This window comes from Equus caballus, chromosome 9 (genome assembly GCF_041296265.1).
Source record: "Equus caballus isolate H_3958 breed thoroughbred chromosome 9, TB-T2T, whole genome shotgun sequence".
Taxonomy (NCBI): Eukaryota; Metazoa; Chordata; class Mammalia; order Perissodactyla; family Equidae; genus Equus; species Equus caballus.
In genome coordinates, this window is record NC_091692.1 from 18,343,341 (window position 1) to 18,371,312 (window position 27,972).

Here is a 27,972-nt window from a genome sequence, read left to right on the forward strand (position 1 = left end):
CATACTTTCATTATAAATTATACCATAGCACTTAGCTGTCAGAAGCTTTTAAATTATAAACTGAAGAATAATCTTAACTATTAGGCTTAAAGATTATGTCAATAGTCATTTCCTGTGCACATGAATGTTACTGAAGAAACTCATGCATTCCCGCCCTCTCAGGACCAAGAAATATGTCTGTGGGGAGCTCTGGGGATGGACTTAAATCACTTGTCTCTGTACTGGGGGCCATTTAAAACAATGTGAGGCCTAAATAAGAATTGATTTTAAACATTCTTATTTTCAAATAGGTTCTGAAATTGCTCAATTTAAAAATTTTAAATGTGTTCTATTATAAGGAACCTCAATACTTTACATAGAGGGGTATATCATGTGGGTCAATTTTTTTTAATTGTTACATTCTTTTTAAAAGGCCTGTGCAAGATTGTTTCTACTCTGTATGCGACACATCTGTGCCTCTTGTTGATCTTAAGACCCTATACCAGAGTTGTCTTGAAACCTGGGCTATAACCAAGTGAAAAAAGTGTGCAATCACAGAAACAGGAGAGTCAAGAGAGGGAAGAAAGATGGGAAGTGGGAAGCTATTTCCAGTTCCTCCTTTCAGAAAGAGGAAGCCTGTTCCACCAGTGTCCGATCATTGGGGTATAGGTGTGAGGTTCTGGGACATACAGGAGACACTGCCTTGACAAGGAGACCTGACTTCAGCTCAAGACCAGAACAAGAAAAAAAGCTGCTTATGCTGTGCCACACCTAGCCTGAGAGGTCCAGAGAGCAGCCACACCGGGTCTCAGGGACAACTAGGCCAGGTGGTTCTGTTTCCCTCTCCAGCCAGACAGCCAATGCCAGAGGCTGGACAATGTCTAGAGTGACGGCGTTGATAGGAATGCCTTGACCCAAGACAGGAAACTTCTTGTCACCTTAAGAACTGCTGATCTCTTTCCCCAGCCCAAGCAAGCCCCACTTAGATTTATGGCCACTCTGGGGACACACACTTGGATTACATTAGTACCCTCCCTTCTCTTGTTGAAAGGAGCAGAGCTTCCTGCGAGAATGAATGGTGAGAGGAAAGAGCTTGTTACTCGAGATCCATGTTTAGTCAAACTTGAGGAGGGGGAAAATGGAGAGGTAAGAAGGGGTGAAGTAAGAGAGAAATTGTGGAAAGAGACCTAGATCCCACTTCCTAGTAGGGGATGAGTTTGGGATCACTTATGTGAGTGAATTTTGTTAGGGGATGCAATAATTTACTAAGGAGAGGAGGGGATCATCTATTTTTAATTATTAAACTGATTCAGTGGCCTAGTCACTGAATTAAGGGCCTCTGGTTAAGGGCACATTGCTCTTAGAATGAAATCATTGTGTACCTTTGAAGTCACAAAACTGACCTTCAGAATCTCTAGCAAGATAATGGACCTAAAATTCAAACTTTATTAAGAGAAGAAATCAAATTCTAAATCCCAAATTTACCCTCTATGTTTAGGAGCCAGATTGGAGGTGTATAGAGTTTTACTCTAAGTGGTAACAGAGAGAGGGAAGGTAGGGTCAGGGTGAGGGGCAGACGGGGAAAGTCTCTGCTGGCATCTGCCTTGGGTACAGTGGGGAAGAGTGGGGCAGGGAGGAATTGGAGACAAGGGCTGGCCTTGCCACGCTTCACTAGGCAGAGCCTGGGAGGCTGCAAACACTCAGAAGAGTTGGATTCTGCCCAGAGCCATGCCAAAGTGGGGGGCCAGGGAGACACCCACATATTGGGTAGTGAGAGGCAATGGCTGAGGGAGGAGACAGGTGGCAGCCCACAAGCTGCCACTGGGTGCAGAAGCTGCTGAGGGTACCCAGGCCAAGATGCCAGGGAAATGGCAGAACACAGGGCCCTCAAAACAGGAGATTGTAATTAGGACAAAGGGCCTCAGCAGTGACACCAGCACGACACCAAGGTAACAAACACATTATTTCAAAGTCAAGTCTAGACCCAGAGGACAGCATGGGAGCCCGCGGTCCCACCTTCTACCTTACGATACATAACTTCTCCCTGCAGCTACCCAAGGATCAAGGGGAAAGGGCAGGTAGGAAGCTCATTGAGAGGGGGAAATAGCCCTGATAGAGTTACAACTTTTACCTGACTGAATACAGGCATACCTCAGAGATAGTGGGGGTTCAGTTCCAGACCACTGCAATAAAGTGAATATTGCAATAAAGTCAGTCACATGAATTTTTTGGTTTCCCAGTGAATATAAAAGTTATGTTTACACTATACTGTAGTCTGTTAAGAGTTCAATAGCATTGTGTCTTAAAAAACAATGTACATACTTTAATTTAAAAATGCTTTATTGCTACCAAAGCCAGAGAAGGACAACACAAAGAAGGAAAGTACAGGCCAATATCATGGATGAACATAGATGCAAAAATACTCAACAAAATATTGGCAAACCAAATACAGCAATGCATTAAAAAGATCATACACCATGATCAAGTGGGATTTATACCAGGGACACAGGGATAGTTCAACATCCACAAATCAATCAGTGCGATACACCACATTAACAAAATAAGGAATGAAAACCACATGATCATCTCAGAAGACTCTGAGAAAGCATTTGACAAGATCTGACATCCATTTATGATAAAAACTCTCAATAAAATCAATATAGAAGGAAAGTACCTCAGCATAATAAAGGCCATAAATGACAAACCCACAGCCAACATCATACTCAATGGGGGAGAACTGAAAGCCATCCCTCCAAGAACAGGAACAAGACAAGGGTGCCCACTCTCACCACTCTTATTCAACATAGTACTGGAATTTTTGGCCAGAGCAATTAGGGAATAAAAAGAAATAAAGGGAATCCAAATAAGCAATGAAGAATTGAAACTCTCACAGTTTGCAGATGACATGATTTTATATCTAGAAAACCCTAAAGAATCCATCAGAAAACTATTAGAAATAATCAACAATTACAGCAAAGTTGCAGGGGACAAAATCAACTTACAAAAATCAGTTGCATTTCTATACTCTAATAAGGAAATAACAGAAAGAGAACTTAAGAACACAATCCCATTTACAATTGTAACAAAAAGAATAAAATATCTAGGGATAAATTCAACCAAGGAGGTGAAAGACTTATACAATGAAAACCCTATAAGACTTTTCTGAAAGAAATCAATGATGATATAAAGAAATGGAAAGATGTTCCAGGCACATGAATTGGAAGAATAAATACAGTTAAAATGTCCCTATTACCTAAAGCAATCTACAGATTCAATGCAATCCCAATCAGAATCCCAATGACATTCTTCATGGAAATAGAACAAAGAATCCTAAAATTCATATGGGGCAACAAAAGACCCCAAACAGCTAAAGCAATCCTGAGAAAAAAGAACAAAGCTGGAAGCATCACGATCCCTGACTTCAAAATGTAGTACAAAGCTATAGTAACCAAAACAGCATGGTACTGGTACAAAAACAGGCACATAGATCAGTGGAACAGAATTGAAAGCCCAGAAATAAAACCATACATCTGTGGACAGCTAATCTTCGACAAAGGTGCTAAGAACATACAGTGGAGAAAGGAAAGTCTCTTCAATAAATGGTGTTGGGAAAACTGGACAGCCACATGCAAAAGAATGAAAGTAGACCGTTATCTTTTGTCATACACAAAAATAAACTCAAAATGGATCAAAGACTTGAAGGTAAGACCTGAAACCATAAAACTTCTAGAAGAAAATATAGTCATTACACTCTTTGACATTGGTCTTAAAACAATTTTTTCAAATACCATGTCTACTCAAAGAAGGAAAACAAAATAAAAAATAAACAAATGGGACTTCTGCAATGCAAGGGAAACCAGGATCAAAACAAAAAGACAACCCACCAACTGCGAGAAAACGTTTGCAAATCATCTATCTGACAAGGGGTTAATCTCCCTAATATATAAAGAACTCATACAACTCAACAACAAAAAATCAAACAACCTGATCAAAAAATGGGCAGAGGATATGAACAGACATTTTTCCAAAGAAGACATACTGATGGCTAATAGGCGCATGAAAAAAATGTTCAACATCACTAATCATCAGGGAAATGCAAATTAAAACTACAATGGGATATCACCTTACTGTTAAAATGGCTATAACCACTAAGACAAAAAATAACAAATGTTGGAGAGGTTGTGGAGAAAAGGGGACCTTCATCCACTGCTGGTGGGAATGCAAACTGATGCAGCCACTATAGAAAACAGTATGGAGATTTCTCAAAAAATTAAAAATAGAAATACCATATGACCCAGCTATCCCACTACTGGGTATTTATCCAAAGATCTTGAAATCAACAATTCAAAGAGACTTAGGCACTCCTATGTTCACTGCAGCATTATTCACAATAGCCAGGACATGGAAACAACCCAAGTGTCCATCGACTGATGAATGGATAAAGAAGATGTGGTACTATAGATACAATGGAATACTACTCAGCCATAAAAAAAAAACAAATTGCCCCATTCACAACAACACAGATGGACCTTGAGGGTATTATGTTAAGCAAAATAAGCCAGACAGAGAAAGGCGAACACCGTATGATTTCACTCATATGTGGACGATAAACAAACACGTGGACAAAGAGAACTGTTTAGTGGTTACCAAGGAGAAGGAGGTTGAGGAGTGGGCACAAGGGGTGAAAGGGTGCACTTACATGGTGACTGACAAATAATAACTTACAACTGAAATTTCACAATGTTGTAAACTATCATGACCTCAATTAAAAAACACACATACACAGTAAGAAAAGTATGAAACTAAATCCAAATCTTTTGCAGGATGAGTTGAAAGAATGTCACAAAAAAAGATTTTTAAACAAACAAAGAGAAAATACTTTATTGCTAACACAGGCTAACTATCATCTGAGTCTTCAGCAAGTTGTAATCTTTTTGCTGGTGGAGGGTCTTGCCTCGATGTTGACTGCTGCGGACTGATCAGGTTGGTGGTTGCTGAAGGTTGGAGTGGCTGCAGCAATATCTTAAAGTGAGATGACAATGAAGTTTGCCGCATCATTGACTATTCCTTTCACAAACAATTTCTCTGTAGCATGTGATGCTGTTTGATAGCATTTTATCCACAGTACAACTTCTTTCAGAAATGAAGTCAATCCTCTCAAATCTTGCCACTGCTTTATTAACTAAGTTTATGTAATATTCTGAGTCCTTTGTTGTCTTTTCCACAATCTTCACAGCATCTTCACCAGGAATAGATTCCATCTCAAGAAACCGCTTTCTTTGCTCACCCATAAGAAGCAACTCCTCATGTATTACTTTTATCATGAGATTTCAGCAATTCAGCCACATCCTCAGGTTCCACTTCTAATTCTAGTTCTCTTGCTATCTCTATCACATCTACCCTTATTTCCTCCGCTGAAATCTTGAACCCTTCAAAGTCATCATGACGGTTGGAATCAACTTCTTCCAAACTCCTGTTAATGTTGATATTTTGACCTCTTCCCATCATGATTGTTCTTAATGGCATCTAGAAGGGTGAGTCTTTTCCAGAAGGTTTTCAATTTAATTTGCCCAGATCCATTGGAGGAATCTATGGCATTTAATATTTCCTAAATAATAAGACTTGAAAGCTGAAATTACTCTTTGATCCGTGGGCTGCAGAATGGATGCTGTGTTAGGAGGCATGGAAACGTTAATTCATTGTGCATCTCCATCAGAGCTTTTGGGTAACCAGGTGCATTGTCAGTGAGCAGTAATATTTTGAAAGGAATCTTTTTCTTCTGAGCAGTAGGTCTCAACAGTAGGCTTAAAATATTCAGTAAACCATGTTGTAAACAGATGTGCTGTCACCTAGGCTTTGTTGTTCCATTTATACAGCACAGGCAGAGTACATTTAGCATCACTATTAAGGGCCCTAGAATTTTCAGAATGGTAAGTGAGCATTGGCTTCAACTTAACCTCACCAGCTGCATTAGCTCCTAACAGGAGAGTCAGCCTGTCCTTTCAAGCTTTGAAGCCAGGCATTTACCTCTCCTCTCTAGCTATGAAAGTCCTAGGTGGCATCTTCTTCCAATAGAAAGCAGTTTCATCTACATTGAAAATCTCTTGTTTAGTGTAGCACCTTCATTAACGATCTCAGCTAGATCTTCTGGCTAACCAGCTGCAGCTTCTACACCAGCACCTACTTCCCCTTGCACTTCTATGTTGTGGAGACGGCTTCTTTCCTTAAACTTCATGAACCAACCTCTGCTTACTTCAAACTTTTCTTCTGCAGCTTCCTCACCTTTCTCAGCCTTCACAGAATTGAAGAGAGTTAGGGCCTTGCTCTGGATTAGGCTTTGGCTTGTAGGAATGTTGTAGCTGATCTGATCCTCTATCTAGACCACTGAAACTTCTCCATATCAGCAATAAAGTTGTTTTGCTTTCTTATCATTTGTGTGTTCACTGGAGTAGCACTTTCAATTTCCTTCAAGAACTTCTCCTTTGCATTCACAACTTGGCTAATTGTTTGACGCAAGAGGCCTAGCTTTTGGCCTGTCTCAGCTTTCGACATGCCTTTCTCACTAAGCTTAATCATGTCTAGCTTTTGATTTAAGGTGAGAGATGTGTGACTGTTCCTTTCACTTGAACACTTAGAGGCCATTGCAGGGTTATTAATTAGCCTAATTTCAATATTGTCGTGTCTCAGGGAATAAGGAGGCCCGAGGAGAGGGAGAGAGATGGGGGAACAGCTGGTCTGTGGAGCCGTCAGAACATGCACAACATTTATTGATTAAGCTTGCTATGTTATATGGGCACGGTTCACGGTGCCCCAAAACAATTACAAAAGTAACATCAACGATCACTGATCACAGATCACCATGACAAATATATCAATAATGAAAAAGTTTGAAATATTGCGAGAATTACCAAAATGTGGCACAAAGACATGAAATGAGTAACTGTTGTTAGAAAAATGACGCCAACAGACTTGCTTGATGCAAGGTTGTCACAAACCTTCAATTTGTAAAAAACACAACGTCTGTGAAGCACGATAAAGCAAAGTGCAATAAAACGAAGTGTGCCTGTATTTAACTGTCTGCCTACTTGGCAGATGTTCTTCCTCTTCAGGGGTGGGGATCCCTGAACAAGATGAGGATGCATACAATATGTAAAGAAAGCTACATTATTTCTCTCACACTTGAGTCATGGTGTGGACATTTTAACCCAATTACACCATTGAGATTGACTATCTGTATTGACAGTTTGCATCTTAATTGTGCAGTATTCCATTTTGTTTGACCTTATAGTTTAGAACACACCTAAATGATTGAATGATGATACTGAGGACATTTATGGACCTTTGCAGATGGATTAGGGAAATTCACAAAATATGAGAAGCTTGCCCATAATTGCCCAGCTAGTCAGTGGCAGAGCAAGGATGCAGACTCGCGCAGGCTCTGAGAATCTGGTTCTCATCCTCTCTGCTAGGCTGCCTGCCCTGGTAGCTGCCTGGGTGTTTCAGGCACTCCAGTTTGCTACCCCCAGTCCACTTGGAAGACATCCTTCTTTGCCACAGCTCTCTCACTGTGATAAGCACTTGGCTCAGTGTCTGCCCTCAATACATTTCCCTTGCTTTTCCTCCCTTTCTCCTCAGCTCACATAGTTGGCGTGAAATAATAGCTGAGAAAGTGAGAAAGCTCAGTGTGGGTCAGGTGTGTCTTCTGGCTGGTTAGCTCTATTAGATGAGCAGTTAGAGATGACAAAGGGAATCACGACACAAGAAGCCATAAAGGAAAAGCTAGGTAATTTTGACTATATAAAAATAAATTCATAAAAGAAAAAAACATAAGGTGAAAAGACAAAAAGAGGATACTAAGGAAAAAAGTCACAACACATATAATAATCACAGTACCAATTTCCTTTATATAAAATTAGCTCTCAGAATTTAAAAAGAAAAAGGCCAGCAACTCAGAAAATTCCACAAATGGTATGAATAAGCAGTTCATAGAAAGAAATCAAACAGCCAATATCTTTATGAAAAGATACACAAACTCACTCATGGTGAAGAAATATAAATTAAAAAGCAATGAAATAACGTGTTTCACTTATCAGAATGATACAAACTATCCAGGTATAAGATATAATACAACATAGTGATTATAGTTAACGATACTATACTATATCGTATATTTGAAAGTTTCTAAGAGAGTAGATCTTAAAAGTTCTCATCACAAAAAAAAAATTTGTAACTATGTGAGGTGATGGATGTTAACTAAAATTATTGTGGTAATCATTTCACAATATAGACAGGTATCAAATCATGTTGTACACTTCAAACTTATACAACATTATATGTCAACTATATGTCAACACAACTAGGATGGGGGAATGGTTAGTTGGACTCAGAGGGTAAGTGATGGTGACTAATTTTTCTGGCATGTTGGAATTAACTTGTTTTAACCAGGCCCATAATGCTTGAGCATGTACGTTTTTGATGAAGCTGAATCTCTGTAATTTTTATCCTCCTGCCTTTTTTTTCCCCTCTCCCAGATAATACTAAATAGAGGAACGTGAAAAAAAAAAGGGATGATCCAAATCTAAAATATCCATTTTTGGTGAGAGTGAGGAAATGAGGACTGTCGCACTGTTGGAGTATAAACTCTTTTAAATACAGTTTGGCAGTATCCCTAAATATTTTCAGTGTACACACTCTGACTTAGCAATTCCAGGTTAAAGAATTCCCCTAAAGATTTACTTACTTTCACAAATGTATGTAAGAATAATTACTATAGCTCTTCATCATCTTTCGCCTCACAATTTGCAGATTTAACAGTTTTCCCTGCCTTGAGAACGGGTGCACCGAAGTACCCTATCAAAAACGCAAACCTGAGGATGTAACACGCTTTCTCAAATCCCTTCAATGGTTCCCCATCATCTGGGAGGATGTCCAACCCCTTAACCCCAACCTATATCACCCCCCTTATTCTCTGCCACTTCCTATTTTACGCTTTAAGTTGTTGTAAACACAGACACACACACACATGCTATTTCATGCCTCGGTGGCTATATCCACCAATCATCAGTTGATCCAGAAATTTTTTTTTTTAATACTATGACATGCATTGTTCATTGCTTTCTATATCAGTTAGGAATTGCATTCAGCCACTAATAAGAAAGACCTAACCATAGTGGCTTAAATAAATTACGACTTTTTTCCTCTCATGTAAAAGAAATCTACAAGCAGGCAGTCCAGGACTGCTAAGATGGCTTCTTAAAGTTATCGGGGTACAAGTCCTCTACTTATTTCTCATTGGCCAGAAGCGGGTCACAAGGTCACTCCGAGGTGTAAGGAGGGTATATCGGTCTTGACTTGGTTGGGGTATTCACTCTAGTTAGCTTAAAAAGAAAGGGGCCTATTATAGGGTATTAGTGACTTGCAGAATCCTTGGGATGAAACAGACTTGGGCTGGATTTATAGGAACAATTTCCGGTCATTCCATGGAACTGGGCTGGAATGACCAAGGCATTCCAAGGCAGCTGGAACTTCTGCCATGATCTGAACTCTGCCTGCCAAATGGGAAGCTGCCCCCACAATGGCAGCCTCCCGAAGCATGCTGCCTTTGCTGCGCACGTCAGCAAAATGGATGCCTTGTGGCCTGCTTTTCTCCCGACATAACTCAATTTAGAATTCAGGTTTTTATTGGCAGGACCTAATTCACATCCAGAATCCTAGCTGCAAGAGACTTTTGGAATATATAATACTTAGCTTTTCATTCTCTAAAGTACAGAAATGCAGATAAAAGGAGGCTGGAATAATTATTGAGTGAGCTAGTCCCCAGGATCCACCGCAGGAGGCAGAGAAAGCAGGAAAACAGATTGAAATAACTGGCTCAGCTCTAGAACTAGGCACATAACACAAACAAAATCAGGTTCCGTTATCAGGGAAGAAGGCTGGGGGTGGCTACCAGACAGCAACAAGCGTGTCTGCCATAGATACGCACAGTCTTAAGATATCAAGGAAGGCTTTCCTGAGAAGGCAAAGAGGGACAAGAACACTCTAGGCATAGGGAAAAGCAAGTGAGAAAAACATGCTGCTTTGAATGAAAGCCTGTGGAGAAGGCGAGAGGGTGGTGAATATATCACGTATATTATTTCATTTAATGCTCACAAAAATCCTGGGAATAAGTACTATAGTATTCCTAATTTTCAAATCAAAGAGGACCTTGAAAGACACATTAAAGGATTTGGATTTAAGAGTAGCCAGAAATGTTTCATAGAAATGCAGTGTTGGGTGTTGGGGAGCTGTTGGAAAGCACAGTAGAGTGTAGACTTCCAAACAACGTAAAACACTGTAAATAAAATTCAAAAATAAAACAGACTGGAAAAAGTTATTTGCAATACATCTAACTGTTAATTGACAAAAGATTAGTATCCAGAATATATAAAGAAATCCTATAAATCAATTTTAAGAATTACAAATAATCCAATAAAAAATTGGGCAAAAGCTGTGAAGCCTATGATTTACAGAAGAGAAAACCTAAATGATTAAAAGTATACCAAATTTTTTTTTGCTGAGGAAGATTATCCCTAACATCTGTGCCAATCTTCTTCTATCTTGTATGTGGGTCGCCACCACAGCATGGTGGCCAATGAGTGGTGTAGGTCCGAGCCCAGGAACCAAACCTGGGCTGCCAAAGTGGAGTGCACTGAACTTAACCACTAAGCCACAGGGCCAGCCCATGAAAAAAGAGTTTTAAGGGAAAAATAAAACATATGTAAAGTTATCTTTTCAATGTCATGGCAAATGCAAATTAAAATAACAATAAATACCATTTCATATTTATCAGATTGACAAAAATGTTTAAATTCTGAAAAGAGCAAGTTTTGACAAGGGTGTAGTACAACCACTTGGAAAGCAATTTGACTATATTAAGTAGGAAGATGCATTTATCCTTCAATCCTTCAACCTAGCAATTCAACTTCTAGGGACAATGGTGTGCTGTGAGAGCCAACTTAACTATTCAAGTATTCAGGTATCTGGTGAGCCAGTTGTTAAACAGTAGCTTGAAATCAGCCATGATGGAAATATTTACATCGTGGAAATCTGCATATGCTACAAATCAGGGTTTGGGGTTTTCTTTTTAGATCTTGTTTACCAAAACACCACTAGACAGAGAGAGAAATTCTCATGCATATGTCCAAGAAGGCGTTGTAGAAGAAACACTCAGAATCTACACTGTTTAAGCTTAATGGGATGTTAATTTCAGGACATGATTTGTATTAGATCATCACTGAGGTACAAATAACATCGTAATTTAACCTTAGTTTGATTTTTTCAGTTACTCCCACATTCTCAACTCCCTATGTAGTCATTCTTAAATAATTTTTTTAAACAGTGAGAAAAGTGTATTATTTCACGTAACAAGAATCCTATGCTGGAGTGGCTCCCTGGCTGGTGACTTTGGTGACTATTTGATGTCTGTAAATCGCTGGTCCCTTCTTTCCACTTTGCCATCTTTACCAAGCTCCCTTCATTTAACAAGAGGGATGCAGCAATGCCAGAAATTCTTTCACAGATGATAATAGCAGGGGAAGAAGAGCTAGTTCTTCCTATATGTGTCTTTTCATCAAAGAAGAAAACTGTCCCTGAAGTCCCTTAGCCGACTTCCCCTCAGTCCCATTGGTCAGCTCAAATAATGTTAGTAACATTCCACTACATTCAGAACTTGTCATAGGATTTAAGTGGTTGTTTTCAAGGCTTACTCTTAACAAAAAGGTTAAATTTTTAAACAGAAAAGGAAAACCCTAGCATCTCATGTTGACAATTAAAGCCACTCATTATTTTAGATCCGGGCAGAAATCATAAGTAATTTAGGTAATTTTCACCAAAATTATCTCAGTAAAGTTCACGTACTTCAAGTGTTTAAGAATCAACTTTCATTCAGATCAGTGCTCTATTTTCTGACAATTTAATGTATTTTTCACAGATTTGGAACTTTAACCTTGACGAGGTGTATAAATGCTATGATTATCTTAATGTCAATATTATGTTTAAAAATAATCTTGCTGAGGTAAAAGGATCTTATACATAAAAGTCATGCATTTCTGACTAAGGTCATTTACATTTCTCTTACATTAACTCTATTTTAACACACTTACTATTGAGCACGAGAAAGCACAGGCATGTGGTTATTATAGCCAACTTCCTTCTAGGTCCAGCCTCATTTTCTCTGCAAACGTCTAGGGAAACTAGGAAGTTCTCAAAATCACTCACTAATATGAAAAAGGACTGAAGGTCAAATGTATTAATTTACTAATGAGATTTACATGTGTCAGTGCAGACTATAGATTCTGACAGCTTATAAGAAAATAATATCCTGGGGCTGGCCCGGTGGTGTAGTGGTTAAGTTTACACACTCCAGTCCAGTGGCCTGGGGTTCACAGATTCAGATCCCGGGCACAGACCTAGCACCACTTGTTGAGCCATGCTGTGGTGGCATCCCACATAAAATAAGGGAAGATTGTACAGGTGTTAGCTCAGCAACAATCATCCTAAGGCAAAAAAAAAAAAAAAAAAGAGGAAGATTGGCAACAAATGTTAGCTCAGGGCCAATCTTCTTCACAAAAAAAAAAGAAAGAAAGAAAGAAAGAAAATAATATCCTATATGCCCTGAATCTACACATATGTCTAGCTACAAAATGTAAACTTTCTAAGATAATCCTAGTTATATTATCAAAGAATAGCTTTTTTTTAAAAGATTACTTTTGATAAACTGCTATATAAGAGTTAAACCATGAAACTTTTCCCTTGAAGTTGTTTTAGTTGTATTTGCAATGGTGAGTGTTGACTCAGTTCAACAACTTAAGACCAGCAACCCCCAGGGATGCGCTCATTGCTGGAAAATACCAAACACTTGTCATACTGCCAGTCAGGGGTAAATGAGAGTGGTGGGCTGAAGGGGCAAATCTTAGGAATGGTCTGTTTTTGCAGTCAGAAGAGAAAATGTACTACTTTAATAATTTTTTAAAATGTAATCTAATTATAAAATTGCATACACATAATAAAAATCCAAACAGTAGAGAACAGTACATGATAAAAATAAATCACTTTCCCCACAAACTCCAAGTTTCTCTCCCTAGAGGCATGCATTGTAAACAGTTTCTTTTGTAACCTTTCAAAAATATTCTACCCACAATCACAGACGTGCGTGTTCTTTTTATTGAACCAAAAATGAGATTTTACTAAGTACCTTCTGCACCTGACTTTTAAAATTTGATATCTTGAAAAATTTTCCAAATCAGCACATACAGATCAATGATTCATTTTATTCATTCAACAGATATTTATTAAGTGCTAAAGACTGTATTAGGTGTTAGGAATAAAAAGGCGGACAAAACAGAAAAGGTCTTTCCTCTCACAGAATGTATATTCCAGTGAGAGCAGCAAGCATATATAAGTTAAAAACAAACTAACAAACAATTTAATTACAGGTTATGAAGGAGACCAGAAGGGAGACGTTTTTATAGTGGGCCCACTTTAGACAGGTGGGGCAAGTGTCGCCTTAATGAGAAATTGACATAGAAGCTGAGATCAAAGAAAGGAAAAAGTCAGCCATTCAAAAATCTGGGTCAATGGGTCCGGCCCCGTGGCCAAGTGGTTGGGTTTGGGTGCTCTGCTTCGGCGGCCCAGGGTTTCGCCAGTTCGAATCCTGGGCGAGGACATGGGACCACTCGTCAGGCCATGCTGTGGCAGCATCCCACATGCCACAGCTGGAGGGACCTACAGCTGAAAGTGCACAGCTATGTGCCGGGGGGCTTTGGGGAGAAAAGGGACAAACAAAATCTTTAAAAAAAAAAAAAATCTAGGTCAAGAGAATTCCAGGCAAGAGCAAAGGCCTTGAGATGTGAAAATTGTTTGGCATGTTCTAAAACTAAGAGGAAGCCAAGTTGACTGGTGTGTAGTAAGAGAGGGGGAAGCAAGAGATGAGGTAGGCCAGGTGAAGGTGTGGATATTTTTTCTCTTTTTTTTGTGAGGAAGATTGGCCCTGAGCTAACATTTGTTGCCAATCTTCCTCTTTTTGCTTGAGGAAGATTGTAGCTGAGCTAACATCTGTGCCCATCTTCCTCCATGTTGTATGTGGGACACCATCACAGCATGATTTGATGAGTGGTGTGCAGGTCTGTGCCCAGGATCTGAACCTGCGAACTCCAGGCCACTGAAGCAGAGTATGCGGATCTAACCATTACGCAACCAGACCAGCCCCCTCTTTTTTCTCTCTTTTTTTTTCCCCCTCCCCAAAGCCCCACTGCGTAGTTGTACATCCTAGTTGTAAGTCGTTCTACTTCTTCTTTGTGGGATGCCACCACAGCATGGCTTGATGAGTGGCATGTAGGTCAGTGCCCAGGATCCAAACCAGTGAACCCAGGCCGCCAAAGCAGAATGTGAGAACTCAACCCCTTGGCCAAGGGCCCGGCCCCTCTTTTTCCTCTTTTTTTTTTTTTTTAAAGATTTTATTTTTTTCCTTTTCTCCCCAAAGCCCCCCGGTACATAGTTGTATATTCTTTGTTGTGAGGCCTCTAGTTGTGGCATGTGGGACACTGCCTCAGCGTGGTTTGATGAGCAGTGCCATGTCCGCACCCAGGATTCGAACCAACGAAACACTGGGCCGCCTACAGCAGAGTGCGCGAACTTAACCACTCAGCCACGGGGACAGCCCCCTCTTTTTCCTCTTTTAAGAATATCTTTTATTTTATTTTTATTGTGGTAAAATACACAACGTAAAAATTACTATTGTAACCACTTTTAAGTGTATGATTCAGTGGCGTTAAGTACATTCACAATCCATTCACAAACCATCACCACTATCCATTTCCAGAGCTTTTTTATCATCCCAAACAGAAACTCTGTACCTATTAAACAATAACCCCCCATCCATTCTTCACCCCAGCCCTTGGTAACCACTCTTCTACTTTGTACCTCCACAAATTGGCCTGTTCTAAATACCTCATAAAAGTGGAATCATATAATATTTTATCCTTTATTTATTTGTATATTTATATACAAATAAATTTATATATTTATATTTATATATTTATATAATTTTTAATAATTTATATATAATATATATTATATGTTGTATATTATATATAATTTATATTATTTATATAATTACATTATATTTATATAATATATATGTTTATATATTTATATATTTGTTTATATATTTATATATTTATATATTTACACATTTATATATTTATTAATATTATTTATTGATATTTATAATTATTTATATTTTATATTTCTATTATATAGAAATATAATATATATTAAATATTTTATTATAATATTTATATTATATTTCTATTTATAATTATTATTTATATTTATTATTTAAATAATATATATTAAATATGTATATTTTTATATAAAATTAAATATTTATGTCATTATATTATATATAATATATACATATTTATATAATATATATAATAAAATATAAACATATTTATATAATATATATAATTTATTTATATATAATATATAATATCCTTTTTTGTTTGGCTTATTTCACGTAGCATAAGGTCCTCAATATTCATCACATTGTAGCATATATCAGAACTTACTTCCTTTTTAAAGCTGAATAATATTCCATTGTATGTATAAAGCACATTTTGTTTATCCATTCATCAATTGAAGGACATTTCGGTCGTTTCTACCTTTCAACTTTCACAAACAATGCTGCTATGAACATTGGCATATAAGTATCTGTTTGAATCTCTGCTTTCAATTCTTTTAGGTGTATATCCTGAAGTGGAATTGCTGGATCATAGGGTAATTCTATGTTTAATTTTTTGAGGAACCGCCATACTATTTTCCACAGTAGCTGCACCATTTTACATTCTCATCAGCAATGTGCAACAGTCTCCATATCTCTGCCGACACTTGTTATTTTGTTGGGGTATTTTTGACAATAGCCATCCTAATGGATATGAAGTGGTATCTCTTTGCAGTTTTGATTTACATTTCACTAGTGGCTAGTTATATTGAGCATCTTTTTCATGTGCTTATTGGCCATTCGTATATCTTCTTTGGAGAAATGTCTATTCATGTCCTTTGTCCATTTTTGAACTGGATTGTTTGGTTTTTTTCATTGTTGAGTAGTAGGAGTTCTTCGTATATTCTAGATAGTAATCTCTTATCAGATATATGCTTTGCAAATATTTTTTTCCATTCTGTGGATTATCTTTTTACTCTCTTGATAGCGTCTTTTTATGCACAAACATTTTTAATTTTGATGAAATCCAATTTATCTATTTTCTCTTTTGTTGCCCGTGCTTTTGGTGTCATATCCAAGAAATCATTGCCAAATCCAATGTGATGAGGATATTATCCTGTGTTTTCTTCTAAGAGTTTTAGAGTTTTAGCTCTTAAGTTTAGGTCTTTGATCTATTTTGAGTTAATTTTTGTATATAGTATCAAGTCAGGGACCAACTTCATTCTTTTGCATGTAGATATCCAGTTTTCCCAGCACCATTTGTTGAAAAGATTGTCCTTTCCCCATTGTATGGTCTTGGCACCCCTGTCAAAAATCAATTGACTTATATGCAAGTGGATATTTTTTAAGTATAATGAGAAGTTATTGACAGTATTAATCAAGGTTATCAGGCACCCCTGAGTTTCTACATTGACTTTCTTAAGTCTCTTTGAAGGTGATAGACTTGTAAGGGAAAGGGGAATTCTAAATTCCAAAAACCCATTACTAATAAAGCAAAGCTTAAAGGAGTAAAAATTAAGTTTTGCATAGGAAGAGGAATCTCAAGAGATGACTTAATGGAAGTTTCCATTAGAGAGGAAGAAGAAATATAAAGGCTTCAATAGAAAAAGAGAAAGAGAGAAGACGAGAATGAAAGGTTAAAAGTCAGAGATACGTTCATTACCTGCCTCCACCCTCAGCATTGGAAATGGTGGTCAGAAAATCCATGAATCTTGACTTCGGAGGTGAGATTTGGGGTGGACATGTAAATTCAAGCAATGTCAATATATGTTTTTATCAAAAGAAGTGGGAATGGATACTGGACAGCCAAAAATGAATAAATAAACTGTATAGAGAAACTAGAACATGTTTGTATGCTGCTGGAATGGTCCAGTGGTAAGGGAGAGATTGATGAGGCAGAAGAGGGGAAACCTGCAGGAGCTAGTCTCTGAGAAGGAGAGAAGGGTCAGGACCAAGCACCTTTGATAGGAGGAGGGATACTTCGGCCAGCAACAGGAGGGCAGAAGGAGGAAGTGGGCCCAGAGGGGTGCGGACTTGATGGTGAGTGCCCATCTGATGGCTGCTATTTTCTCAATGGAGTGAGAGGACAGAATGTGCCAGCTACCACTGTACTGTCTTTCATCTCCAGATTTACTCCTCTTGACCTGCTCTGCTATAATGGAGCTGGACCACGTAAACATTTCTCCTTTGCCAAGGGCACAGTGTTAAGGCTTGTCAGTAGAGGCTGCTGAAGGGAGACTCCAGGAAGAAGGAGCTTCTCTTCCTGGTTCTTGTTTGCTCCTCTTAACAGGTTCCTGCAGTGAACTGTGGCCAGCAGCACGTAGCACCTCCCTGTGGGTAGTTTCCCCTAGCAACTCCAAGGGTGGCTTCCCAGCAAGTTCTGCCAATCGGGCATCTCAGTGAACTTCTCTGCCATTCAGTGAGCCACAAGGTCTGGAGTGACCTCTACCAAATCTGTTTCTGTTAGGTTCTGCCTCAGCTTAGAGACGGGGGGGGCTCCCTATTTCTGCTATTTCCACAGTCTTTAGAATTCTCTTTTTCTCTTAATAGGTAACCTGTTGTTATAGTTAATAATTCTTTATATTAAACTTTTCCTGTTTAAATTACTGTGTGGTTTCTGTCTCGTCAGGGACTCCGACTAATACAATAAGTTATCAGGCAAGAGTGAAGGGGAGAAGAAAGAAGTTTGAGGAGAGAGAGAGGCTGAAGTAGTTTAAAAGAGGGAGTAAATAAATTTCCCAGGCAAGAGTAGGATTTCTATTCCATTGTATGGATGTACTATAATTAATTTTACCAGTGTCTGGACATGTAGGCTGTTTAAAACACACACAAACACACTGTGGATGTCTCCTCTTCTGATCTGTCTACCTGTGCTTTTGGAGACATTTATCTATTCCCTTCTGCCTCTCTCCCTCCTCTTTTTTTCCTTTCCTTTTCTTTCTTTCTTTCTTTCTTTCTTTTTTTTTTTTGACTGCGGATTCTCTGAAAAGACTACCAAAATAACTGTTGGTAAAGCAATGCCAAATTTATCATTTATCACAAAAACTTGTAAAGGAGGGAGGTTATCCCTTATTGGAGAGTAAGAGAGACCACTGCCTTGGCAGGCTAAAAGCATCTCAGATGGGCAGGGCAAAGGCAGGAGATTTATGAGTTTTCTGAGGATCTGGTTCAGGATGACTCTTTCAGTGTTGATGGGGCTTATTGGGTTTGGGAAAATTTCATGACATAATCCACGTAGACCTAGCTGGTGTGGGATTCAAAGAGAATTGTGAATAGTAAATAGTCATAAACCTAGTTGAGTGATCTGTGGTCCCGAAAAGGGCGTGTTTATTCTCCTAAGGGATAATTGAGTAGGTCTATGGTTAGAAAATAAAAAGGCATTTTCTAGAATTTGAATTAGGTAAAGTTCCTCAGATATAAGAGCAAAAGCAAACTTCATATAAGAAAAAATTGATAATTTGGATTTCATCAAAATGGAGAACTTCTCTTTGAATGACACCGTTAAAGGAATGAAAAGACAAGATACAAACTTGGAGAAAATATTTGCAAATCATATCTGACAAAGAACTTGTATCCCAAATATATAAAGAACCCTAGAAACTCAATTATAAAAAGACAAACAACTCAATTTTTAAAATGGGCAAAAGATTTGAATAGACATTTCATCAAAGAAGACATTCAGATAGCAAACAATCATGTAAAAATATGCTTATTATTCTTTAGGGAAATACAAACTAAAAGCACAATGAAATACCATTACACATCTATTTGAATGTGAAACAAAAAGACTGACCACATCACGTGTTGGCAGAAACATGAAGCAGTTGGAGGCCTCAAACATGGCTCATGGGAATGTAAAATGGTATAACCACTTTCGAAAAGAGTTTCTCACAAGGTTACACATACACCTATCATACCATGCAGCCATTCCACTCCTAGCTATTTACCAAGAGAAATAAAAGCACATGTCCATACAAAGACTTATATATGAATGTGCATAGTAGCTTTATTTGTAACAGCCAAACACCGGAAACAATCTAACGTTCATCCGTGGGTCAATGGATAAACAAATTATGGGATATCCATGTATGGGAGTATTACTCAGTGCTAAAAAGGAATTAACTGTTGTTATACACAACAGCACGGATGAATCTCAAAATAATTATGCTGAGTGAAAGAAGCCAGGTATAAAAGAGTACAGACTTATATGAATTCCATTTAAACAAATTACAGAAAATGCAAACTAGTCTACAGTGACAGAAAGCAAGTCAGTGGTTGCGTGGGGATGAGGTTTCAAGGCGGGGTTGGGAGGGGGCATGAAGGAGAAGTTATAAACGGGCAGGAGGAGATGTTTGGGGGTGATGAGTATGTTCTTTATCTTTAGTGTGGTGATGTTTCACAGGCATATACCCATGTCAAAACTTACCAAACTTTTCACTTTAAATATGTGAGATTCTTTGTATATCAATAATGCTGTGTTAAAGAAAAGTTATCTTTGAGGCAGAAGTTAAAGTGAAGTTAAAGAAGTTAAAGTGAAAATCTGTACTCATTCTCACTCTCAGAATTTCCACATCCTCCTTCACGCCCCTGTAATGTTCTCTCTCGTAGAGTAATTAGAAAAGAGTTCGTGAGATTCAGTGATACCCCCAAACCTTAAAGTTAAGACTACCCATTGCGGCAAGCACTGTTGATGGCCCACCCAGCAGCCATCCCCTCTCCTCTTTCTTTTCTGCCACAGCCCAGCTTCTCACGTTATCAGCTGATAATGCCTGGACTTGCAATCTAGGAATGGTCAATGGCACCTGAAGGACATTCTGGGAAAGATTTTCCACCCAGATTAGAAAAGAAACACATGAGGAAAAATGTCCCTCTTTCCTGCCTTTGGATGTTGTAACAAGAAGATGTGATGTTTACAGCTGGGGAGCCTTCTTGCAACCATGAGGGGGAAATCAATCTCAGACAAGTTTGCCACAAACCAACAATATTGTGCTGCTGAATTAACCAACCCTAGAACTAGTTACCTCTGGATTTCTTGTAATGTGGAATAATACACTACTCATTTTTTTTTTTAAAGATTGGCACATCTGTTGCCAATCTTCTTTCCTCCTCCTTCTCTCCTCCTCCTCCTCCTCCTTCTTCTCCCCAAAGCCCCCCAGTACATAGTTGTATATTCTAGTTGTGAGTGCTTCTAGTTGTGGCATGTGGGACGCCGCCTTAACATGGCCTGATGAGCAGTGCCATGTCCGCGTCCAGGATCCCAACTGATGAAACCCCAGGCCACGGAAGCAGAGTGCGCAAACTTAACCACTTGGCCACAGGCTGGCCCTCACTACTCATTTTTTAAAAGCCATTTAATTGCATATCTTCTTACTTGCAGTTGAAAACAGATATTTATTTAATGAATGATATTATTCATCAATTAAAATAACTGACTTAATAATCTGAAAATGAGTGGCTGCAGAGTTTTAGGAACACCTAAATTTTAGTCATGGAATTTAATTATACCTGGTCTGAAAAAAGAACATACTAAGTCATTAAGGCAGTGGCCCCTTCCATATTCTGTCCTCCTAGGTCAGGTATCTCTTGGAAGCAGGGGCTAATGAATGCCATGAGAGCTCCCGCAGAAGGAGGAAAGGAAAACATATAGCAGTTGGGGAGCCATCTTGTAGGGAATTGTGGCAGAAGTGTCCATGCTGGTCTCCAGTTCCTTCTCATATGGCCCTGGGCACTGAAAACTTGCCTAAATTTGATGGGTGCAGCATCCAAGCTCACCCTCCCTACACCATTCAGTAATGGTGGCTCCCACACCTGCCCACCCAGTTGTAGGTGGAGTCAGTTGCCCAGGTTGTAGAAGCAATATTCAGTCAGGAGTCTTTGACAACAGGCTGAGGACCAAGCCACCACTGGGCGGAAAAAACAGTGCCCACTTGGGGCCCCAATCAAACCATTTTAAACCCCTGTAAAGCATTCAACAAAAATTTTATATAGAGAAGAATCCTTCGGTAAAGTGAATATGATCACAATTCATTTTGCTAGGTTTAGATTTTCATACCGCGTTTCTTTGAGGCAAATACATTTCGTACTGGATTTTGTATTAATTCCTTAGAGTTCCAGTTGTTAAAGGAAAGAGGACGTGTCTTTTACTGATTCAGTTGTTTAATTGTATGCTTTCACGTGTATTCTTCCTGGCAACAAGATCATCAACCTGTCTCCTCCAGCACTGGGCCTGGTGCTTTGCAGCCAAGACTCAAGATAGTATAACGACTGAGATAAACAAGAAAAATAAAACACAAAACACGAAAATCAAAAGCAAATTTTATGTTTATAAACAAGCAGGTGACTGCTTTATGAATTTTTTTACCGTTTATTATTATCAATAATTATTATTACCATCAATAAATTATTTTTATTATTATTATCAATTAAAAAAGAGTAACAGTAGCTATTGTTATAGAGGAAATAGCTTCTCTTTCTGGTAACTGGTTCTTGTGTGTGTGTGAAGGAGTCGACTCCAGATACCCTTACTCTAAAGTGGGATGTCCAGTACCACGACTTTTTAAGCACTGAACTGTGAGGGAGTAGACGACCAAATATAACGTACTAGGAACGGGTGATCTTTTCTTTTTAGAGCATCTTCTGCTCGCTTGGATCCACTACAAGCGGGTAGATTAAACACTTGCAGACCCAATGAAATCGCTCTATGGGAGGTCCTCATGAACCTTGAAAGCCTCTACGGAAGTTCCAAAACCCGTCAAAACAAACTTGGGGTGTGCCGCGCCACCCCAGACCGAAACTCCCGGGGAGACACCGACAGTCAAAGCCTCCCCCTCCAGCCACCCGGCTCTCCACCGCGCGGCGCGACCGGCGGGCGGGGCGGGGCCAGGGCCCGGAAGGGGCGGGGCGCGTAAGAGCCTCCGCCGGGGCCGTGCTTTCTTTTCCCCGCGGCCGCCGTCGGAGGCGGGCCTCTCAGGCTCCTTGGGCCATGCGGCCCGGGCGGCGGCGCCTGCCGGCCCCTTCCCAGGCTCGTCCAGGTGGGAGTCCCCGTGGTCTTAGTTCCTCCTCTCTTTCTGCCAGGAACCCGCCTCGGTCCTCGGGGCCCTCCGCCCTCTGGGCCCCGCGCCTCCGTTCGGGCGGCCTCCGTCCGTTGCCCGCGAGGTCGGCCCCGGAGGCAGCCTCCCCGGCCTCCAGTGGACGCGGCCGCGAGCTTTCCTCCTGGCTGCCTGCGCAGTCGCGTTTTGTGAGTAACCGCCTCGAGTCCTAGCTGGCCTTTCTCTTTAGTAAACGCCGATTTCGACTGTTGTTGGCTCGGAAACTAATTAAGGGCCTTGAGTGACTCGGTTCCGCGGCGGCTGGAGGGTCGCCCGGTGCGTCCCGCCCCGCCCGGGCCTTCGCCGCGGCCCCCGCCCGCATCCCCAGTGAAGCTCTGCGTGCGGCCCAGACGGTGCCGGCCTCCCTTCACGGGCGCTCGTTTGTCCTTACGGAGCATTTTATAATGGGGGAAGGGATTCTCTCAGGAATCAAGACAGCCTTTACTTAACTGTACTTTGTGATTGGCTTTTTAAATTGTTAACAGCACAGTTTACCCACTAACTGAGTTGTGGTCTCGACAGGGGAGAGGTATTTGTCGGCCTTTGTTTCTAGGTCTTCTTTGTAAAGATGCTCTAAAGACGTGCCACTGGCGTTGGAGAACAACGTGCACAGTGTAGAATAGGCCGCAAGTGCCCGCTCTCCTTAGATGGTTGTGTTTAACACAGGGACGTGTATTTCTGGACATAACCCAGAAGACACTGGTCAACAGCTGGGAGACTGGAAGAACATGCTGCCTTTCCAAAAACAAGTTATAAATGAAGACCTCATAGATGGGACTTGCTATGGTCATGTGGGGTTTCTTTCTTCCCCAAATTTGAAATACCTTGCTTCATTTAAAGCATCTTCACGGTTAACTGTCAACAGGGCAAATGTGATGGCTTAGTTTTGTTTGGTGTTACAGTCATCCTTATTTTTGAGGCCTAAGTGGTTTGAATCCTATTTTCATTGCTAAGTGTTGGAATTTTTTAAGTTTTACAAATTAAATATTTGATAAAAATATTGATAATGCGGGTAAGCCCTGAAGCATATTAAATACACGAGAGCCCACCAGTCCATTGAAGAAGTGGAATATTTCAGTACCATAGCGTCTGTTGTTTCCCTATCCCATTCCCCTGCCTTCCATCCTGAGGTGCCCGTGACCTAGGAATGTATGTCCAGTCTCTCGGTTTTTTGAAGTGGGTGAGATAGATAGCAGTTTTATTATACATTATTTATCCCTAAACATTCTTTTTCTTGTTTTAGGCTTCACACTAATGGGACTATGCATGTAGTTGTCAGTAGTTCCCATGAATCTTATATTAAACTGAAATTTCCCAAGTTGGAATTAATCATAACCAATACTTTGTCTTCCTAATATTGATTATGTGAAATATTTCAGCATTTCAGGACTTGAAAATGATAAATTGTTTTGCAAGGTCCAGCATTTGATGTGTCCTCATAAATCATTTTCAGTAGCTGCCTAGTTCAATGACTTTCCCTCCTGGGGAGCTGTAGGACATGATCTGTGCCCCTGGCCATGCCCTTTGCAGTCCTTAAATGTGCTTTCAGGCAGCTTGGGACAGTCATTCCACAGGACTGTGTCCAATAATGATGCCAACATAATGTATCTCGGCTCTAAAACTGTTAGATTTGCTGTTGTAATGCTTTTAGTTGGAGGTCTGCACATTTTTAAAAATATATCTAACCTTTAACCTGGCTCATACCTCATCCATGTCAAGCTCTGAGACAGAAAAGCAATGGCTGGGTACTCATTAGGACCATATCATGTCTTAAAATCAATACTGCCACAGTAAAGAACATCATAAATGTATCCACCATTTTTCCTGCCCGTGCTAATGAATCCATTTCCAGCTTGGAAAGATCATTTATGGAATTATTAGGGTCTAATCAATCAAAAGGACTAACACATACTCAAATCTTTATAGATATTTTAAATTGGGGGATTACCAGTTTTGACTACCAGAAAAGTAGAATTAAGCAGTATTTACATTCTTTTGTTCCATTAGAGATGTGTTAAACAACAGATAGAAAATTAACTCCACTATATAGTCTCAATGTTAGTAGTTTTAAAAGTTCCTTGGGAGCCAGGAAGATTGCAAATGTTGTTATGTTTATGGTTCCTGATAAGAATGGAAAAAAATCTTATTGGACCATTCTTTCATATAAGATGCCAAACAAACAGATGGGAGTCCAAATGAGAATTCACAGTGGGATATTTAATTTCCAGGTGCACCAGAGCCTATGAATTTTGAAGATGAATGAAGGTCATGATAAATGTTTTCCAAAAACTTGAGATAGAGGATGGCTTTGAAAAAACCACTAGGAGCACAACAACATGTATAAGGTACCAAGTTAATATTAAATTGTGTGCTTTTTAAAATGTATTTGTGGTATTCTTGAAAAGCAGTACCAAAAATTAATACATTTTTACATAGATAGGTTTAATAACTGGCACAATGATGACTTAACTTTTTGCCGTTTACCCAGCTGAGGGTTTCTTTGAAGACATAATTTTAAGACTGAGATGCCAGTAATCTATATTGATTATGTGAATTACTCAAATATAATGTGGTTTTTTAATTAAAATGAGTGAAATATTCTTTTCAGTTTATAGGTAGCTGCAGATGAATGTCAAAGTCCTTAGCTGTGCTGTTGAAAATTCCTTCATTGCCTCAAGTAATTATGATTTATGAAGCAACTACATCTACTTATAATTCACAGGTATCTGATAAACTCCAAAGGGCTGGGGCCATTTCCTGTTAAAGTTGCCTTTGTGTGTCAGGGTATGATTTTCTTTGAGTTTGAGTCTGGAATGATTTTCACTGTTGGTTTCTTTTTGTTTTTCTGAGGTTACCACATTTTGGAAGGAAAAAATGAAGAATTGGTCAAGACGACATGAAATGATGAAAATTAGTATTTTATTTAACATTGATCACCTCACAGTAAATTATATAGGAAAATAAATGTTTGACTACTTTTGATTGCTGGGCAATAAAGTCTTTAAAACATATCAACTCTTGAAACAGCTATTCTCATAGTCACTAGTCAGACTTGTTTTTTTTTGTTTTTGTTTTTGTTTTGTTTTGTTTTGTTTTTTTTGGAGGAAGATTAGCCCTCAGCTAACTACTGCCAGTCCTCCTCTTTTTGCTGAGGAAGCCTGGCTCTGAGCTAAGATCCGTGCCCGTCTTCCTCTAGTTTATACGTGGGAGGCCTACCACAGCATGGCTGCCAAGCAGTGCCATGTCCGCACCCGGGATCCGAACCAGCGAACCCCGGGCCGCCAAGAAGCGGAACGTGCGAACTTAACCGCTGCGCCACCGGGCCGGCCCCTCAGACTTGTTTTTTAACATACTTTAGGGGTAGTATGTTCTTCACAATAACTAGGGTTTTTGTGGACAATAAGTCTCTGAGGTGGCAGGCAGCTGGGGAGAAATTTCTAGTACCTCCAGTTCTCATACCCTTTCTTGCCTACCTTAGCGGATTCCTGGAGAGGCCCTAATCACTGCATATTCACTATGTGGACTTCCCCTTTAGAACCTGCTATTGGACCTGAAAAACTCCTAAACTCCTTAATGAATTGCCCTTTACAAGTCAAGGTTTCACCTGTGACCTACAGATTTTTTGTAAATTTAAAATTTTTATTAATTTGCTTTCACCTTTGTGAACCAAATAATCCTAATCCTAGTACAAATAATAACAACATGCTATATTAAGGAAGATGGTGACTGGACAGTCTAGTCTGTCCAGGAATGGAGAATTTATAAGAATTCTAAAACTGAGCTGAATTCTTACCTCAGAGAAGACTTAGCTAAATCTTCCTTTTTCCCTGTTGAGGCCTTGCTTTTATCAGGGTTCTAATTTCAGTATGTTAAACCACAGTATAAAATGTGTACAGTGACATCTCTGTAGTCACTTCCCATTAGAGGCAACATTTGAAAACCATTTCCCTGCAGTGTTTGATATTGGTCCTCCTGTTTCAAAAGAACCTTAACACTTCACAATTGTAAAATGGAGGCCATTTTATGGATCCTAGTTTTATAAAATAGAAATGTTTTCCCTTCATCCCATAGAGAACCAGAAAAATAATATATAAGAAGGCATAAAATAAAGTCTTAACTACAGAATTGTAATATGTAAATATTTTGTTTTTAAAAACTAGTTTTGCCTTCTGAAAGCTAACGCTATAGTCTGGCACTAGTGGATATTCAATAAATATTGTTGAGTGAATGACTTGTCAAAAGTTCTATAGAGAGTGAGCTGTCCATGAAGCTGTGTGAAGTATCAGTTTCTGGTACTGTGGTAGTGTCTTGGTTAATAAGGTGGCAATTTTATGATGACATTTCCTTTTAGTAAAATTATCTTTCATTAAAGCTTTGAAAAATAAAAATAAGGATTTTGGGGATTTTACAAGATAAGTATATTTTCTCATGGTATCCTTACCTTTTCAGAACAGATACTTCGCTCCAAAAATGAAGACTGGGTTTGCAAATTGTTTTCTTGTTTTTTTGGTATCTTGTAACCAGTTAGGTTTAAAGAGCCAATCATTGCTCCTTGATTTGATGTAAATTACTTTTTTCTGTGTAACCTGGCTTATAGAAAATGGAAAATTCCAAAGCTTTTTCCTGACTGCGTAATTAGGGCTTCCAAAATGATATATATTCATATAATGGCTATGTCAATATCTAGTTAAGCATGAAAAGTCTTAAATTCAAGGCTGCTGATTATAAAAATTGCTGTTGTTTACTCATCAATTTGTCAAGTTCACAAGCACAAGAAAAAGTGGTTTAAAATAATTGGTAGGTAAATATTCTCATTTAAAGTGTTATTGCCACCTTGTGACAAATGGAGGGAACCATGTAAAAGTTACCAGTTACCAGTTTTTCATTGCTGGGTTTGCAGCATTTATATTTTTATCTGTTGACCACTGGTATACTTGGCTAACCAGAAGTTTTTTTGTAGGATTCTTCTAAGTTTTAAATTTCTGCTCTTGGCTTTGAGGTTTGGATTAGTGTTTATTTCATTAGTAATTAATTTGAAGAGATCATACTATATTTTTCAAGATGGGATTCTAATGTACTCCTACACACAGTATTACCTGAAGCATTACTTCAGGATCACTCACATTTTTTTCCACTGCTTAAGTAGAAATGAAGAAAAAAATTTTCTTCAGATTGCCTATTCATCACTAGCGAAAACAGGAGTCCCAGGTCCATAAGTGGCAATAAACTGTTGGAGTTGTTGTTGGCACTGAGTCAGATACATATCCCTTTGCTCTAAATTTTCTTCATTATACAGTTCAAATGGAAATACTGCATTTGGAGCAACACAAAATACAGTGGCCCCTAAGTGAAAAAAGGAAAAAAATGTAAATGAGGCATACTCCTTGAAATACTAAATAAGAAATCACATTTCAAAATATTCTAGTGAAAGTTTTAAAATTAAGTTCTGACCTACTTAGTAAAGTATTTCAGTAATTATTTAAATCTGACCTTTTTTCTTTTGAGACCCAGGAAATAGGTTCAGTAAATGAAACAAACAGGTACCAGGGCCAATGGAAGAAACATGTTGATGTTCAAATTTTAAAGGTTGGAAACTAGAAATTTATTTATTGAAGTAGTCTTACAGTTTTGAAGCTGAATAGTGAC

General features: G+C 39.0%; 2 protein-coding genes and 1 non-coding gene across 8 annotated transcripts in view; 2 read left to right on the plus strand and 1 right to left on the minus strand.

Moving 5' to 3' along the window:
- The first annotated feature begins 1,050 nt into the window (after window positions 1-1,050).
- On the plus strand, window positions 1,051-25,337 carry LOC102147707 (uncharacterized). The gene is made up of 5 exons (XM_070222697.1): window positions 1,051-1,125; window positions 21,966-22,475; window positions 24,555-24,671; window positions 24,935-25,048; window positions 25,177-25,337. The coding sequence occupies exons 1-3, from the start codon at window positions 1,051-1,053 to the stop codon at window positions 24,570-24,572; spliced, it is 603 nt and encodes a 200-aa protein (XP_070078798.1). The 3' UTR covers window positions 24,573-24,671; window positions 24,935-25,048; window positions 25,177-25,337.
- LOC111775119 (small nucleolar RNA SNORD87) lies at window positions 24,775-24,859 on the plus strand. The gene has a single exon (XR_002810619.1). It is a non-coding gene; the product is annotated as a small nucleolar RNA SNORD87 (small nucleolar RNA).
- The window catches only part of MCMDC2 (minichromosome maintenance domain containing 2), a 40,895-nt gene continuing 38,151 nt past the window's right edge, over window positions 25,229-27,972 (minus strand). For all 6 annotated transcript variants that reach the window (XR_002810271.2, XR_011421561.1, XM_070222186.1 and 3 more), the window contains one exon: window positions 25,229-27,669. Coding sequence is in view for 4 of the 6 variants with exons in the window: in XM_070222186.1 (XP_070078287.1) it covers window positions 27,503-27,669 (167 nt within the window). In the remaining 2 variants the exon portion in view is untranslated. The remainder of the gene's footprint in view (window positions 27,670-27,972) is intronic.

Excerpts from the sequence above, each read along its gene's own strand:
- LOC102147707 (XM_070222697.1), top strand. The coding sequence starts at position 1,051 with ATGAATGGTGAGAGGAAAGAGCTTGTTACTCGAGATCCATGTTTAGTC. Across the intron at positions 1,126-21,965 it reads AGGAGGGGGAAAATGGAGAG|CCTCTACGGAAGTTCCAAAA; the intron begins GTAAGAAGGGGT and ends GAACCTTGAAAG.